This window comes from Gekko japonicus, unplaced genomic scaffold (genome assembly GCF_001447785.1).
Source record: "Gekko japonicus isolate JY-2015 unplaced genomic scaffold, Gekko_japonicus_V1.1 scaffold747, whole genome shotgun sequence".
In the NCBI taxonomy this organism is placed as follows: domain Eukaryota; kingdom Metazoa; phylum Chordata; class Lepidosauria; order Squamata; family Gekkonidae; genus Gekko; species Gekko japonicus.
Window position 1 is genome coordinate 19,228 of NW_015160231.1, and position 18,900 is coordinate 38,127.

At 43.7% G+C, this 18,900-nt stretch overlaps 1 protein-coding gene across 1 annotated transcript in view; it reads left to right on the plus strand.

Moving 5' to 3' along the window:
* Nucleotides 1–5,982: 5,982 nt before the first annotated feature.
* Nucleotides 5,983–18,900, plus strand: part of TMEM108 (transmembrane protein 108) — a 118,843-nt gene continuing 105,925 nt past the window's right edge. The window contains exon 1 of the mRNA XM_015412351.1: nucleotides 5,983–6,045. Coding sequence (XP_015267837.1) covers nucleotides 6,006–6,045 — 40 coding nt within the window. The 5' untranslated portion in view covers nucleotides 5,983–6,005. The remainder of the gene's footprint in view (nucleotides 6,046–18,900) is intronic.

Sequence of the window (18,900 nt, forward strand, 5' to 3'; positions counted from 1 at the left end):
ATTGTTATTGTATTTTACAGAGATCTATTATCTAATCTCATTCACTTGGACTTGCTTGGGTTTTCACCTTGGGGCTGCCAAGAGCATAGAGATGCTATTACGGAACTGAACTGAAGGGATGCCCTGGTTTTGCTGATACGTCTTTTATTGCTCTAGAACTGTTGGTCTGTTTTGATTGTGCTTGTGCTTGTTTGAGCTGCTGCTGCTGTTCTGGAAAGCTTTTTATAAGTGAACCCACCCAAAACAGCTGAGTGACTCCAAATACTGAAACATGTTTTCAAAACTGTTGCACCTGGCCTTTTTTTTGGGGGGGGGGAGCATTCCAGCTGACTAAAGTCATTCCATATTTCCCTTCATTCCTAATTCTTGTTTCCTGTTTTCAAAAGCACAGGACTATTTGCATGATAAAATGACAATCAGGATGAGAAAACTGTGGAGAATCGATCCCTCTCTTTGGGAAATCAACATGGTTTCTGTTTCCAAATAGTACAGTTTGTGTGTGTGCGTATGTTTAGAATTTTTATGTTGCTTTCATAGATTTTTTAAAACTACGGCTCACTTTCTTTCTTGCATTTTTCTTTCCTGACTGCCTTATTTCCTTTAAAAAATGTAACTTTCAAATGCTGATATCTCCACCTCTACTATTTTTGCACAGAAAGAACAGAAGTATGCCCTGGCTCGACCCAATGACTTCACTTAAAATTTATTAGCTATAAAAGGGAAGGCAGGAGTTGACCTAAAAGACCTTATGGAATTTATTGTGTAGACTTTTGTTTGAGGTTTATGACCATTAAATGGTCTTTGTTTTTTTTAAGCCATCAGCACAAGAAAGATGAACATTTCCCAACAAAATGTCATTTGATTTTTAGTCTTGCACAAGCCCGTTTTTGCCTCACAGAAATCGATAAGTTACCTAAATAAAAATCGGCATAGCAACATACCTTTTACGATGTAGGTCGTAATTCGATGGCCAGTAGACCTTTAAAAGCGAGAGGCAATAGACCACAGGAAACAACAAATAAATGTAAATAAATACCCACTGCCTGTTAAGTATAGGCATAATATTCCTCATGCTTTTTATTGGATGTCCCCTGAGGTTATTGGTATGTCAGAGAGAAATGGTCATGGAGTAGATACAGGTTAGTACTAGCCATGCTATGCTGGTCTTTCACCAAGCAGCTGGGCAGATATTTGTGCCTTGACAAAGCAGAACTTCTCCAAGCAAACATCATTTATTTCTTTTAAACGTTTTTACCATGCCTTTCCCCTGAAAGAGGACTTAAGGCAGCTTGCAGTGAATCAAACCATCTAGCTGACCACTGGGTATTCTGACAGGCAGCCGTAGGGTTGTCAACCTCCTGGTGGCACCTGGAGATCACCCGTTATTACAGTTGATCTCCTGATAAGAACATAAGAGAAGCCAATGTTGGATCAGGCCAATGGCCCATCCAGTCCAACACTCTGTCACACAGTGGCCAGAAATACCAGGTGCCATCAGGAGGTCCAGCAGTGGGGCCAGGTGGAGAAGATGTGGGGGCAGGAATCGGCAGGATGGGGGAAGCTTACCTGCTCCTGCTGCTGCTTCCTCCTCTGCCTGCTCTGCGTGGAGCTCCCCCCCCGCGAATTTCGTGGGTCCCCTTTCTTGTGCTTATCTAATTCCCTCTTGAAGCCGTCCATGCTTGTAGCCGCCACCACTTCCTGTGGCAGTGAATTCCAAGTGTTAATCACTCTTTGGGTGAAGAAGTACTTCCTTTTATCCATTCTAACCTGACTGCTCAGCAAGAGCAGTTTCCCTGGAGAAAATGGTTGCTTTGGAGGGTGGACCCTATAACATTATACCCTGATGAGGTTCCTCCCTTCCCTTTTCCAGGCTCCACCCCCAAAATCTCCAGGCATTTTCTCAACCCAGAGCTGGCAACCCTAGGCAGCAGCTCTGCAGGTTCCTAGGCAGAGAAAAGTTCCCCCAGTGCCTGCTGCCTGAAAACCCTTTAACTGGCAATGTTAGGGATTGAACTTGGGACCTTCTGCAAGTTAAGCATGTGCTCTACCACTGACCCACAGCCCCTCGTAAAGCCAAGCTTCTGGGAGTGTGGCAAACATCTGCTGCCTTCTGTTTTTCTCCCCAGCACTGGACAGCAGCTTTGTATCTCAGGCTTTTAGACTGTCTTCCAAACAACCCTGCAAGTCAGGTTGGGCCGAGAGAGTGACTGGGCCAAAGTCATCCAGCAAGCTTTCAGGTTGAATGGGGATTTGACCTGGGTCTCTCAGATCTTAGTCTGACAACCACTATACTGCATTGGTTGATACATTTGGCATGATGGCGGAATGTTTGCTATCATTAAAAATTCCTTGTGCCCAGTGCTCTTTTTGTAGCAGGAACTCCTTTGCATATTAGGCGACACACCCCTAATGTAGCCAATCCTCCAAGAGCTTACAGTAGCCCCTGTAAGAAAAGCTCTGTAAGCTCTTGGAGGATTGGCTATATTAGGGGTGTGTCACCTAATATGCAAAGGAGTTCCTGCTACGAAAAGAGCCCTGCTTGTGCCAATGGTTCAAGAGCAGAGACGTTTTTGTGTATGGTGGGTTGAGGTTATGCCTGTTGGCCTTACTCAGACTTATTCACTGAGGCTTACTTGTGTACATTCCAGGTGTGCATAAATGATTAGGGATGGGCATGAACCAGCTCACAAATGTAAGTCTGTGGTGAATTTTTGCCAGTTCATCGTTCGCAAACCAGAATTCACAAACTGAAGAGCCACCACAAACTTCCACAAATTTTAAGGCAGTTTGTGTTGGTTCATGAAGAGCAGAAAGCAGGGGTTTAATTGGTCTGAGCCATCTAAACCCTGCTTTTTGCTCCTCACAAAAAACAGCAGAGCGGCAAGAAGCAGAAAGCAGGGAGTTAAATGGCTTTGAGCCATTTAAACCCTTGCATTCTGCTCCTCGCCAGTTTTTATGGGGAGAACCCCTGCTTTATGCTACCCACAAAAAAAGCGGTGGGGAGCAGCAAGCAGGGGTCATGTACCACTACGAACTGGTTCAGTTCACGATCCAGCCTCCCAGTTCTTATTGGTTTGTGGTTCAACCCCAAACCACAACTGAAACAAACTCCAAAAATGCAGTTAGTGCCTATCCTCATAAATTATGCATTCACAAACTGTGGAATGTTGGGATGTATCCACAGAAGTGCCAGAGGTGGAGGACAGTAGCGGAGCCAGTAAGCACAATTCCAGTCTTCCCACCATAACACCCACTTTGGGTTGGGTCTGGAATGAACTGTCAGCTTCCAGCAGTCCCTCCTTCACACTGGAGACCCCCCCCCTCAGGGTCTCTGTCCCCCAGGAGCAGCATTTCATGAAGATCAGTGGGCTGCAGTAGGAGGGGGGAGGCACAAAAACTCTGATCTGCCATCAGTGCAAGGATGTTATCACCAATGCTCCCTCTAGGCTGTGGAGTCTCGTGAGCAAAAATTCTACTTTGTGAGGTACTGGCATTACAGATGTGACTGAGCGATTTGGCTGCTGCATAAATTAGTATGCTCTGGAGCCATCCTTCCTGAGCTAAGACAAAAATGTATGAGCCGGAGGCTAAAAAACGGTGAGCTAGCTCACACTACCTCGGCTTAGAGGGGACACTGGTTATCTCCCTTGTTTACTGATCAGCTGGATATCACAGCAGTGATCTGTCACTCTCTTTGTCTTCCTGGAATGTGTTTTCATATGCAAGATCAATGATTAACCATAAATAAATGTTATTCGATTTTAAAATAAAATAATGTGTTTCCTGTAGGAAATGCTGACAGGGATTTTCACAAACTGCTTTAAAAATGAAATAAGGTGTGAAGAGAAGAAAGCTCCAATATGGGAGCATCCATTGCTGGCCTGTGTATAAATAGCTGCAAGTGATAACATAAGCGGGTGTTTCCACTCTTCCGCTGGCAAATGGAGCTAATAAAAGTGACAATCCTAGGAGACTTCCATCTACAAATCAAACACGGCCCTGGCCCTTCTGCTTTCATAAACTCCCTGGCATTTAATCAGTAGCAGAGTGGTGTTTATTGGCTTACTTGTGTTGCAGATGCCGTCAAGATCGTCAGTGCAGAAGGAATTACAGCGGAGGGCCTTACAATAGCCTGTTGTAAAGGCTTGTTGCAAGACAGAGGCAACTCCTTCTTAGAACTACAAGAATATCAAATGCCTAAAGGGTTTTCAAGGGTTTGCTGTCTGGTCAGAGGTTATATATTACTATATAAAATAATGTCTTGATAGATGGTGGTGGAAGCACTGCGAATCTGTTCCAGATCTTTTTTGCAATGTAACGACACCAGGGCCTGGCTCCAAGGATGGACTCACCCCAGGTGAGCTTCACAAAGGTTCTCCGCTGCACATCGGCCTGGCCTGGCAGTCGGCACTGTACAACTTTTCTCAGAGAGCAGCTCCCAGGGGTAGGGAAGGAGAGAATAGTGAATATGGGGGGAGATGAAGGTAGTTTGGCTGCTGAGTGGGAGAGAGAAGGAGGTAGGAAAAGGAGAGAGGCTATGGGGGCTTACAGGGAAGGGAAAAATAGAAGAAAATGGGGGAGGGAAAAATGAGATGCCCCCTGAAAGTCCTTGTGGGTCCCCTGCTTGTCTTCTTTATTTATCTTTCATATGCTGTCTTGAATGTTAAAACTGCATACATTTTACCGGAAATATTCAGTGTAAGAAACCAAAAAACGGCGTGAGAATAAAGATGCATGGGTTTGATTCACAGAAGGGAAAAGTTAAAATGAAAGTGAGTTTGGGGGCTAAAACCGTGGGGCTACTAAATTCGGGAGTGTCCCTGTTTGCTCAGATATGTACCTCTCAGTCATTGTAAACTGGCTGGTAACACACATCATGATAGTAAAAAACTGTGGTTGATGTAGAACATTGTCCTATTGATATATTAATGTTCTATTGATACAGAATGTTAGGAAATCAAATATAGAGGTTTCAGGGAAACACTGTACTTTCATGTTCATAAATAAATAATTTTTTACAATTTTTCATGTATTACTGGTATGGACATCTTTTGAGATATGAGTAATCCCTTAGTAAATATTGCAACTTAAATACTATGAGATTTTCACATAATTCACCTCATTGTATTAAGTGATCTATTAGAGCTGCTCTTGGTCTCCTGGACGTGGGTGCGTACGTGCATGCTTTCCTCCCAAGTATTGTTAGTGCAAAACTTAATAAAGTGACTATAGAAATCAAAATGGGGAGTACCCTTCGTACTGACTTACATACCTGCTCAGGCCAGTTTGGATGATTCGCCAGCCCTGCTGACGACAGGGCATGAGAAGTGCTTTATCTCTCCACTCACCTGGGTGCATCAGCCCCCTGCCAATGCGAGCCAGTGATAATGCATTGTTGTATCACCCGAGTTGGACTCCGTACACGTAGTCAAGTCTTAACGTATGGAGCCCACCTGTACCTAACCACAATAGCAACATTTTTGTGCCTGATCCACCACACATTGAGCGCCCCCTGCCAATGCGAGCCAGTGATAATACATTGTGTTGTCTTACTGGAGGTGTGTTGTCTTACTGAACTATCACATTTGAATTCTGCCTTCCCTGCAAGGAGCTCAGGGTGGCATGCATGATTTCCCTTCTGTCATAGGTGAATGCTCTCAAAGTAAGTAAGACAGAGTTCTACCAACAGAATTCCACCTGGACACTTACCTGTCTCTGCCATCCCCTCTTGCCTAAAGTCACAAATCCTTTTGTTCTTTATTCCCTGTTTATTCCAGAACTCATTGCAGAGATCTTGGCTACCCTATCCAAGGATCCTGCAACCCACTAGTTGGGAATTTCTCAGCCTGATTATATTTCCATGTAGAGTCTTCTATTTATGTGGCCAAAAAGGCTACTAAATCAGCACAGATTCTTTTTGACAATTATTTATACATACTTTTTTTTCTTAATCTCCTAGACAGAATCATGAATAAACTGCAGGACATCCAGGACCAGATGATACCATGAAGAGAAGTTTACAGGTCCTGTATTGCCAACTGCTTAGTAAGTAAACCATTGATCCCTGCAACAAAGATGTAAAACAGTTCTGAAAGATTTAGTTTCACCACTGCCTCTCCATGCCTATTATGTAAATATTGGGTTTAGTTCTGAGATGGTGCCCTCTGAGAAAATAAACCACCCTCAGCTGGAGTTTTAAAGCCCAAACAAAAGCTTACAGAAGCCAAATATCAAGAATCAAAGATTTAAGACATGACTGTCTCCAAAGAATAAGATACAATTGGTATGGTAGGAGAATAAGCAAGCAGGAAATGCCATCTATACAGTGTTTTTTGGTGTTTTCTCCATGTTTCATCAGTGCTTAATACAAATATGAACAACACCACTTGGGCACTGGGTCACTCCCAAGTTCCTACAAAGCAGATGGTGGGCCAATCAGTTGCAGGATGAGCAGGCAGGAGAAAGATGCGGAACACTCTCTTGTATGTGATTTCCTCCTCTAAACTGCTTCTGCTAGCCACCTTTTTCTTCATGGGATCTGAGACCTGTAGTAATCACAAAGGAAGAAACATGGGCAGGGAAAAGCAGTTGGGGGAGCTGAATTGGAGAAATAATTCAATACGGGCCGCCAATGAGCTTGAGGGTGCAATTTGGGGTGCTGGTGCTTATCTTTAAAGCCCTTCATAACCTGGGACTAAAATACCTCTCCCTGCAGATATCCATGTGGTAGCCTTGTTATTCCCTGCAGGGTTTGCTGAGTGTTTTGGGAGCAGTCTGGGCAAAGTGGGAATACCCTGCTGTTGGCGGGGTGGGTGGGGAATAGGTGTTGTTAGACTGGTTTTATTGTTTTAATATGTGTTTTTTAATGTTTGCTTTATAAAATCATTTTTACATTGTTGTTTACCCACCTTGGGTCCTCAAGAGAAAGGTGAGCATGTAAATATTTTAAATAAATATTTTCCCTCCTGCCCACCCTGGACTAAATTGTGAACACTCCTCCCACAAGTTTTGAAGAAAATTGGCATGGCTCTCATTATGACACCTGGGGTTTTGCCACCATAATGTCTAGCTTTCCCCTTGGTTTGGATTGTTTAGACAGGGGGAAACATACATATTAAATAAATTTTAAAATGGCCACCATGATACTTTGCATTTCCTTAAAATGTGCAGTGGTTTTTTGGCATCCTTTTCTGAATCATAACTGTCCAGGCTTCTGTTTAGTACACGTGTCTGCCCTGCAGTCCCCAAATACTAAACTTGCACAAAAATAGTGGATTTTCATTAATTGGTACTTGCATTGATCTCAGTATTGTTGTTGTCATCATAAGGAGTTTTTTTTAAAAAGTTTGTGTTGTGATCGAGCAAATTTTAGTAGTTTATTATTTACTGAGACAATAAGTAGCATAACTCTGAAAATGACATATTTGCTGATCTTTGATCATAATAAATTGAATTGAATTGAAAATGACACCAGAAAACTGTGTTATTTTTATGGACTAAGGACAGGATATATTTTATTTTATTTTACTATGTGTGTGTGTGCATGTATTCTAAATAATGCAGGCTTTATGCCGTTTAACTGCTTAATCTGTAACCAAAAAACAAGGACAGAGAGGGAAGAGAAAGCTTTTGGGGGGAGCTATTGGGGAGAGACAAAGTTGAACAGAAGGCAAGCTTTTTGAGGGGCATTTTTAAAAATTGCTCAGTGGTGGCAAGGTGGTACCATTTGCATTTGTGATAAGCACACCTGAAATACATAGGAAACATCAAATATATGGATGGATGGAGCTTCCAGGGTTTGTGATTTGTTTTTGTTTATTTGCTCCACTGCCAAACTAATTTGGCTTCCAACATTATATTTTAAATAGCTCAAGTGTAGCAACATGGCATCACTCAAATAATTATTTCTCATGATATTATGACACGATTTATGGAGAAACAGTGGGTGAACCATACTTCATGGTTAAAAAAATAACAATGAAGTTCTGCAGCCAGACTAAACAGAGACTCAGTGGTGAACATAATGTGGTAGAGGGGGTGAAACACTTTGTTCTGGTCTGCCAGTTCAGCTTGATCGCAGTTGAGAAGGAAAGGAGATGAATACTGAGTAAATGTTTGTTGGATGTTACAAGTTAAAACACTTCTATTTCAGTATTTACTGGGTTAATACTGTTTACAAAATCACATGTTTGTTTGTATCTAATCTGTTTAGAGAGCTGGAAAGCCCGGCAACTTCAGATCTAGTTTGTTGTTCTGATTGGAGACGAGAGTGGCTAGTATTAGCATTTTATGGCTCTTTGTCCTGAGCAAGAAGAAGTTCAGTCTCCATTAGACTCTCTGCCATGTTCTGTCTAGCTGTAAGGATGTAGAAATATAGCTCTTTGTTATTTTTCATCCCGTATACCTTTTTCCCATGCTAGGTTGTAGTAAACTTTTATATTTTAAACACACCATGGACTCTGACTCTTTAATACACTGCTGAATGCTTAATACTCTGCTGATTAACTTTAGAAATTAAGAACTAAAACCCAACAATGTTTAATTAAATGTATGCATTGACGAGTTCTGTTTAAAAATCTGATGCCTAGTCTTCATTTTGAAAGGCAGCATTATGATTTATGAGTCCACATTTAAAAATACCGGAGTGTAATGTTTTCTTTAGATCATCAGGGAGGCTTAACTTTTTGATTTCATTCCTGAACCACCTTTCCAATCTCCGAAAGATGGAGGAAGCAGGAAATATCATAGCTCTTATCATCTGAATAGCTCATCAGCCCATGAAGGTCTGTGTTTCTCCACTCCCTCCCTGTGGCAACCAATGATGTGGAGCGGAAGCAATGTAATGTAGAATTTTGTGATGCTCAGGCATTATAGGGAAGGGAAGGGGAGGTAGATATATGGTTGATGTCTGGCAGTGTTTTTAACTTGGCCGTCATGAAGGGCTGGCAGATTTGCTATTCAGTGCTATTCATCTGGTTCCTAGGTGGAACCAAGAGAGGTCATTGTCGATTCAGGTGTTAACATTTGTGGGTCAGATCAAGTGATCCATCAGTGGGTCAGATCAGTGGATCCATGTTCCCTTCATATGAACAGCTGCACTGACAGAGAAAGACAGGGCAATTTTGTCTCCTTCCCCATCTCAGTGCATCCTATTGACCAGCATGGCTGTTGGGCCACCATGCACAACTCTAGGAATCAGCTTTACTGGGGTCATAAGGGAAGGTGGGGGGGGAGAGAATATGTGAAGGATCTGGAGCTCTTCTGCCCATGGATCACAGGATCCCATGTTGTGACTGCAGCTGAAGTTTCAGTCCTGCCTGTTTGGTAACGTCCACAAATAATGGATTCACTATCCAAGTACCACAATAAAATTAGATGAGGATGCAAATAAGCTGAAATCTTTTTGTTTATTGATATTGTGCTTGTTCGTCCGTGTTTTATGTACCACAACGGGCACATCAGAGGTGATGAAGATTGTGGATCTGTATGTTCATGTGCAGCACTGATTTGGATCAAGGTTTCATGGAGAAGAAGATTTCACGCTCAAAACCGCAAACCCTCCTTGTTGCACTAATCAAAACAGAGGTTTTTGTACTGCTATTAGCATTTTAAAGAGAATATGGGGTTTTTTAAAGGACACATCGTTTTTCTTTTAAAATGCTAATAATGGGATCCTGGGGTTTATCAGTGAAACCATGGGAGGTTGACGGATTAAATACCCTCTCCCCTCCCTACAGATCCCCAATCCAATCCAAATCAATTCAATTTGTTCTTTACAGACAGCAGTGCATGTTCTTTGTCATCTCTGTTTATGTCCAAAGAAGACTTACGAGCCTAAGCTCTGCTGCACCCACGAGTGATTGCTTAGGATAGAGCTTGCCAACCACTTTGCCAGTCGTAAGGCTGACAGGATTTCATATTGAATGTGCTGTCACATCAAAAGCGCCCTGAATCCAGTAACATCAGGGGGAAGGAGGGGCCTTAAATGGGAAATATGGGCCATGTACCTTTGATACGCTAGCTACTGTCTTCAGAGAGAGTTTTATTTGTAGGTCAATTTTTTAAAAGGACGTCTCATCAGAAGTGGTATAGTCCAGATTTCTGTCACCGTGATCTGCATAAACAAATAAATTGGTTACAACACAGAGACGGGACTGTGACTCAGCGGTTACAGCATCTGCTTTGCATGCAGAAGGTTCCAGTCTCAATCCCTGGCTTCTCCAGTTAAAAGAAGCAGGTAGCAGCAGGTGATGTGAAATATCTCTGCCTGGGACCCTGGAAAGCTACTGCCCCTCAGGATTGACCTTGAGACCCCAGGTGTCTGACTCAATATAAGAGAGCTTTAGGTATCACCTATTTATTTGTCCCTAGGTAAGTGCACTGGCCCAAATATTTATGCTTGCTCTTCATTTCCATTTTATTTAGATGGGTTCTTCTTGTTTGGGAGCCTTTGGAAAACAAGCTTCAAAAATTCCAGAGCCAATTAGAAGTGAAATATGAAAGGAATTTTAATCCTTTGCATTAATGTTCCTCATTACATGGTTTGCTTTTGGCTTTTATGTTACATGCTTTAGAGAAAAGAAAGAAGGTGATCTTTTTGGGAAGGGGGAGGGCTAGAAATGAGAAAAAGTGTACTGATGCCACAGAGCTAAGCATTGAGAGTGTTGGTGGCACAACATATTACGGAAGGTATGGCTCTTTAAAGTGTTCCTTTCAAAATAAGTTGAATAAACAATTCTTTGAATTAAAGTGTTCCTTTCAAAATAGGTTGAATGAACAATTCTTTGCACTGTGTAAGCAGTACAGTGGTGATGATTCCATGCATCCTGTGTTACTCATTCCTATCATTCTGCCACAAGAGCTAGCAGTGACAAGTTTTAGTATACTGTATTTATGTGGAATTATTGTTAAAGCATTCTTTTCACTTATTCCTCATATCAGAAGCACAGCCTAAAGAATCTTCCACCATCACCAGACAAGTTGGGGGACAAAATATGCCTCTTCCCTGATTTAGCTCTACAGTAATGGCTCGAGTGGTTAAGACGCTGAACTGCAGGCTGTAGAAGGTCACTAGTTCAGCAGTTTGAGACCCGGGTGCTGCATGACGGAGTGAGCTCCCGTCTCTAGTTCCAGCTCCTGCCAAACTAGCAGTTCGAAAGCAAGAAATTGCAAGTAGATAAATAGGTACCACTTCGGTGGGAAGGTAACAGCGTTCCGTGCACCTTGGTGTTTAGTCATGCCGGCCACATGACCATGGAAACGTCTTCAGACAGCGCTGGCTCTTCGGCTTTGAAACTGAGATGAGCACCGCAACCCTAGAGTCGGATTCGACTGGCTTTCGAGCAAGGGGACCTTTGCCTTTTACCTTTAATGCAGCCTTATGTATTCCACAGTTTGGTAGTTTCATTCCCGCAGAATATGGCAAGTCAGAGTTCCAGTAGAAATTGCCTGTGCTTGCAGAATACTACTTACCAAGCACAAATGTGTTTAGAGCAAAATTGTATTGTGTCAGAGATCCATCCATCCATCTGTCCTATTTTTCACCCCATGGAGGACCCAAAGCAACTTTCAAAAACATTCTCCTTCATTAATCCCAAAACAGCCCCCTGAACTAGGTTAGGCTGAGGGAGAGTCCACTGTTACCCAGTGAGCTTCCATGGCAAAGTGTGAAAGCCGGTTCTCCCAGCTTCAGGTCTGACATTCTCCCAGCTTCAGGTCTGACACCATGCTGACTCTGTGATCAGGGCCATGACACTGGGCAATGGGAGATTTAACTCTTTCACCCATACCAGTTCCTAGATGAAACTAAGTCTCCTAAAGAGAAAAACAACAGGCCCCAATTTTTCCCCACACCAGATAACAAGAGCGATGGGGGGGGATTAATCTGGGAAACAGAATGCCAAATCCATGTCCCTCCCAGGAACTGCTTTTCATTATTTTTAAAAAACTGGAGGTGTGGTCATGGGCAGTGTTCCCTCTAAGCTGAGTTGGTGTGAGCCAGCTCACAGTTTTTTACCCTCCGGCTCACACATTTTTGTCTTAGCTCAGGAAGGAAGGCTCCAGAGCAAACGTAATTTATGCAGTAGCCAAATCGCTCACTCACATCTTTAATGCCAGTGGCTCACAAAGTAGAATATTTGCTCACAGGACTCCACAGCTTAGAGGGAACTTTGGTCATGGGTCTCCTGTGTCATGTTGCTTGGTCTTGTTGCTCCCCAAACCGAGATTTGTCCATTATGTTTTCATGACCTAGTTCATTTCCCAAGCTGCTATTGTTAGTCCACTTCTGGCTGTTTCCTTCAGACATGCTAAATCACTTCATAACTGCAACACTGACCTGCATTTGTGAATGAGAACTGATGTGGACATCACCTTAATGTCACCTCAAATGTAGGGTTGCCAGCCTCCAGGTGGGGCCTGGGGATCTCCAGCTTTTACCACTGATCTCCAGCTGACAGAGATCAGCTCCCCTGGAGAAAATGGCTGCTTTGAAAGGTGGACTCTATGGCACTGGACCCTGCTGAGGCCCCTCCCCTCCCCAAACCCCGCCCTCTCCCGGCTCCACCCCCAAAGTCTCCAGGTATTTTCCAACCCAGACCTGGCATCCCTACAGCTTCCAGATGGTGGCTGGAGATATTCTGGGATCACAAATGATCTCCAGGCGACCAAGATCAGTTCACCTGGAGAAAACGTCCACTTTGGATGGTGGACGTGATGGCATTATGCCCCATTGAAGTCCCTGCCCTCCCCAAACGCCACCCTCCTCAGGCTCCACCCCCAAAATCTCCAGGTGTTTCCCAACCTGGAACTGGAAAACCTACTCAAACATGATGCTTTTTGAAGGAGCCCATTCAGACATTCTGCCAAGAGTAATCAAGTATGCCATTATCAAGTGATAAACATGCATGTCTGAACCAGCATCACATCAACTGTGATGTTGCCATATGTTCTGCTCGCTCAGTTTGGATTTTCCTGTAGTACAATTGAAGGACTTTTTTTGTTGTATTAAAGACGGATGAACAGAACAGTCAATTAGCACCATTTGATCCCCCCTTTTTGAAGTCTTTTGTAGTGTTTTTTTTTTTTTGTCTTTTGAAGTTTCCTGATTTAAAACAGAAATGATAATCCCTGTTATATTGTTTTCTGGTTGAGAGGGATATCTAATGCCTGGCGAAGGAAATCATGGGAGGCAAAACCTATTAGTTCTGCTTTAAAATTTGAATCTGCCTTTGGGGGAGTGAAGCTTGCTGTGTGCAAAGTTTCTTTGGACGTAATTAGATTGGAAGATATAACACACAAATTACATAGATTGCAGAGCCATCCCAAGAAGGTTACATCCTTTTAAGCCCACTGACTACAAAGGATTTAGAATGGTGTACCTCTGTTTAGGATTGCAGTGTTGGTAACAAGCAGCTCATAGAAAATTACAGAATCTCTCTTATATTTAGGTGTTTTCCCCACAGAGACCGTCTTGGGTGTTTCCCTGTTGCTGCTATGGCTGCAGTGGGGCTTTCACATGTCCTGCATGTCATATGGCAGATTTCCCTGCATTTTCATTGTTCCCATCTCACAGCTGTGTGACTATACTTTTTCAGTTTGGTTCCCCCCCCTTCCCATAACAGTGATTGGTTATTGTTATATTGTTATAACATTATATGCATCAGGTTCTCCTAATTTTCAGCTTTAATTATTAAAAAGTAATTCTCTAGCATCTTTTGTTGCAGAGATGGAAGGTGGAAGGCATATCTCCGCAACAGAGGGGGATAGAGACCCTCTTTATTTTTTTTAAAAAAACAGGAAAGCTGGGAATTCAGAGAACCAGATACACAGTTATAATGTTACAACTATGTAACAATGCTCATTTGCTCATGTAAAAAAACCAAAGTCCTTTGGGGTAGGGGGGGTAAATAGCTGCCACAAGGACAGGGGAAATGGCTGCTGTGTGGATGTAGGGTTGCCAGGTCCATTAGAGATGCTGGTGGGGGCTGGGAGGATGTTTCAGGAGCTGGAAGCGTTGCCCCCCACATGCTGATGATGTTCCAGGAGCTGGAAGCATTGCCTCCGACATGCTGACGTCACTGGAAGTGATGTTGTGCGCTATGCTTATGTCACCTGGAAGTGACGTAGGCACGTCAGGAGTGACACTCTGGTTTTTGGGCAAAACTCTAATGTAAAATTGCCCTCAAACTAGGGAGTTTTGCCCCAAAACCCGAATGTCACCTCCGGCATGCCCGCATCCCTTCCGGGTGATGTAGGCACATCATGCGGCATTGCTGTTGGAGGGGGCAATATCCACTGGCAGGAAGGAGCCCACAAAGCCGGGCAATCCCACACCCCCAACTGGGGAATGGCAACCCTATGTGGGTGGGACTGGGAAAATCTGGATTTTCCCACTGACCTTGTGGCCATCCAAGCTTTGCTAAAATCTAGGCTTTTGAACCTCCAGAGGGGGGCTGGAGTTCTTCCAGAATTACAGCTGACCTCTAGACTGCCCAGATCAGTTCTTCTGGAGAAAACAGCAGTTTCAGAAGGTGGACTGTATGGCCTCACATCCCTGCTGAGCTCCCTCCCCTCTCCAAACTTCACCTTTCCCAGGCTCCACCCCCAAATGTCCAGGAATTCCTAACTCGGAGTTGAGCATTGCTGTTGGGGAGGGGGCGATATCCTTCTGCCAGCCAGCCAGCCACTGGCACGAAGGAGCCCACAAAGCCGGGCGATCCCACACCCCCAACTGGGAAATGGCAACCCTATGTGGGTGGGACTGGGAAAATCTGGATTTTCCCACTGACCTTGTGGCCATCCGAGCTTTGCTAAAATCTAGACTTTTGAACCTCCAGATGGGGGCTGGAGTTCTTCCAGAATTACAGCTGACCTCTAGACTGCCCAGATCAGTTCTTCTGGAGAAAACAGCAGTTTCAGAAGGTGGACTGTATGGCCTCACGTCCCTGCTGAGCTCCCTCCCCTCTCCAAACTTCACCTTTCCCAGGCTCCACCCCCAAATGTCCAGGAATTCCTAACTTGGAGTTGGCAATCCTAAATCTTTCCCAAATTTTTGCAGCAAAACACGCTTGGGAAATTGGAAGAAGAATGGGGAAACTCCAGAGGGTGAACGAATGTACCATGATGCATTGGGAGAATGGGGAGGAAACCCTGTTCTCCAGTAGGGATCCCAAGTCCCCCCGGGGGGGGGGAAACCCCGCCCCAGAGGCCCGTTCCCCGGCTGTGCCGGATCGGGCCCCAGGGGGAACTCCTCCCCGACGTGCGCGTCATTGGGCATGCTGGGGGCGGGGGCGCCACCCTACAAGGGAAAACTCTATGGTTTTCCCTTGTATAGCCGTGGCCCCGCCCCCAGCGTGCCCGGCGTCCTCCCGTCACTTCCGGGTGACATACGTGCGGGGGCCCACCGCTCCCAGCGAAGATCAACTTGGCAACCCTATTCTCCAGCGACGTTGAAACTGGGACAAATAACCCCTGTGGAAAAGGTCTTAGGAAAGGCTGTTGTCGACTTTTGTTTTTCATTCAAAATTGCTTTCTGTCACTACTTCTCTATAGGTATTTTGCTGGGCATGAACTGACATTTTTCATTAAGATGTTGCTATAGCTTTATAGTAGAAATCCAGCTGGGTTTAAAGATTTATTTGACAGCGTCAAATAAGGTTTTTAAAAATGATACAAAAGGCTACAATCCTGCATAAACTTCACTGAACTTAGTGTGATTTATGCATGCATGGCAGAATTTTACCTTTACAGTGGAATTGTATAGACCTCATCTTATCAAAAACATAGGGTTTGAAAGCTATTTCAGTTATCTGAATTTCAAGCAGCCATGTGCATTGCACAACAGTTTTCTGTTCCTGAATTCAATGTGGACAATATTTTGGAGTTGGAATAATTGCATGGATGAATTCAAAACTTGTCATTTGCAATATACTACTGTATTTAAGGGTTCCCCCCAGTGAGTGTTCATACTATGCTTGCATAGGTAAACAATGCTTGGTACATTCAGGTGGAGTAGCCATGATGATCTGAAGCAGTAGAACAAAGTTTGAGTCCAGTGGCACCTTTCAGACCCACAAAGTTTAATTCTGGGTATAAGCTTTGTGTCCATGCAAGCTTATACCCAGAATTAAACTTTGTTGGTCTTAAAGGTGTCACTAGACTCAAACTTTGCTCTATGCTTGGTACAATGTTTGAGTGAATGTGAGCAGACCCTGTTTGAAGGACATGATGAATCTGCATTGGACCGTATTGTAGTTTTCACATGTGACTCAACACATTCTGGGCCCAATGGGCATAGAGGGTTTGCAGGCGAGGAATTAACACAGACGCGTTAGGGCATCTGTTTTCTTTTCTTTTCACCCACTTACTGTTATTATTCCTGCACCTTGTTTGTTTGACCTCCTATAAAATAAACCGTTTTCATTGTTCACTCTGCCTGGTCCTCACGCTCATTTTGGCTAAAAGGGAGGTGTAAAGGCCTGGGAGGGTGCTCTGGGCCTTCTCAGAGGAGCCTGGAACCAGAGTGGTGGCAGCATCAGGTGACACCCCACGTGAGCCGTGACAGTGTTAGTGGCCAGTTTTAGTTCAAAATAAAACAACAGGTCCCCTGGCACGTAAAAGCCTTAACTACATTTATTGCAAAGTGAGCTTTTGTGAATCACAGTTCAGTCAGTCATGTTTTTTCAGCGTGTTCAGTTCATTCATGGTTGCATGGATCCATACTCTCTGCCAAGGCTGTTCCATGACCCGCTCCCTAGTCTAGCCTGTGGAAGCCACCTAGCCTGATGTGGTATTCCTTGCCATGCAGCATCTGGGGTGGGGGCAGAGGAAGCACATTTAGGAGGTCGATTCAGTTCATTTATGGTTGCATGGATCAAAACTCTCTGCCTGTGCGTTGACAAAAGATTATGCAAATATGCAGCGGAGGTTTTCTCTTTTTCAACACAGCGCACTGGAAATGACTAATGCTGAGGCATTAGTCCACCACTGCTGTGCTGGAAAACGCATTAAATCTGGGATACGTGGGTGGGTGCATCTGGCACATGCACTCCCCTGGATTGTGGACGTATAGGGCAGAATACGCAGTCCATTGAGACTGGCGAGAAGCGTCTAATTGATTCTGATGGTGGTAGAAATATATGTTCCAAAAATCTCAGATACATTTTGGAAGCACTGTCACAATTTTTGCAGCCTGGCCCATTACATGCACAAATGCTGACTGTTCAAACAAGGCTGGAGCTATAGACCCAAAGGATGTGCTTTAATGCCCCGTGAGTGAATTTAGGATTAAAAGACTCTTATATGATGGCATTGGCTCATTCTGTCAGGAGACAGGCAAATCCCTGCATTTGCGCACAATGTCTCCTCTTCCTTTGATCATTATCTTTACAGAAGGTATCTTCACTTTTAGGCACATTCTGACAAAGCAAAATCTCTTTTAAGATTAATGAGAAAAGGGTCACTTTCTATTATTCATGGTCTCCATATATTCAGCGTATCCAATATGGTTTCTTTATGCTGAGAACCAAAGCAGTTCAGTTAATTTATCTTATGCCAGGCAATAAGTACAAACTATTATTTTCTGCTGTAAGGTGACATAGGCCATAGCCTGCAGGCATTTTCCCACATAGTGCTTCGATCGCCTTTGAACCCATCTCCTGTTGCATGTGTGAATGTTGTCAGTGCACACTAGGAAGTGATAGGGAGCTGTTCTTTAAAATCACATGACCAATGTGGATATTACACTTGGATAACATAGAGAGCCAGTGTGGTGTCGTGGTTAGAGTGTTGTACTAGGATCTGGGAGATGCAGTTTTGAATCCCTACTTGGGCCACGGAAGCTTGCTGGACAACCTTGGGCCAGTCACACACACTCAGCCTAAACTACCTCATAGGTTTATTGCGATGAAATTGAGGGGTGGAAATGCATGGAGGGGAGAGAAGCCATGGTTCAGTGGTAGAGCCTCTGCTTGGCGTGCTGAAGGTCCCAGGTTCAATCCTCAGCATGACCAGTTAAAAGGACCAGGCAGTAGGTGATGAGAAAGATCTCTGCCTGAGACCATGGAGAGATGCTGCCAGTCTGAGTTGACAATACTGACTGTGATGGACCAAAGGTCTGATTCAGTGTAAGGCAGCATACACACACACACACAATGCTGTTTTGGGAATGCTATAAATTAAGTAAATCAATAAATGCATATAGACAATGTATGACCATCAGTGTTCCCTCTAAGCTGAGTTAGTGTGAGCTAGCTCACAGTTTTTTAGCCTCCGGCTCACACGTATTTTTGTCTTAGCTCAGGAAGGATGGCTCCAGAGCAAACTAATTTATGCAGCAGCCACATCACTTGCTCACAACTTTAATGCCAGTAGCTCACAAAGTAGGATTTTTGCTCAGAAGACTCCACAGCTTAGAGGGAACATTGATGACCATCACTATAAATCAGAGATGCTTCCAAAATCCTACTCATTCAGCTTTCTCTCCAGGTCTTGGATTTCCAAATTATCTGGTCTCATTTCAAAAGTGGCACCTGATACACTAGGAATCTTCCATTTCTTAATTTTCAAATGTATGTAGGAAGTGTGCAGGTTATAGCAGCTTTCACTTCCCCCCCATTGATTTGCATCTTTTTCTCCACTCCACATTACCATTGTACAAATGCACATTGATACTGAAAATGATCAATCTTGATACAACTGTCATATATGTATGTTGGTATCAAGGTTCTTTTTGTGTAGTGTTTTACTAATGCATATGGTGCATAAAGGAGTTACCACACAGAAACAATCACAATAAGAGCACATCAAAATGTATTTGTGCAATGTATTAGCAGTGAATATGTGTGCTTTGTTAACAGAGGAGGCAAAAATTCAAATGAGTTCAATCAAAAGAAAGATGCA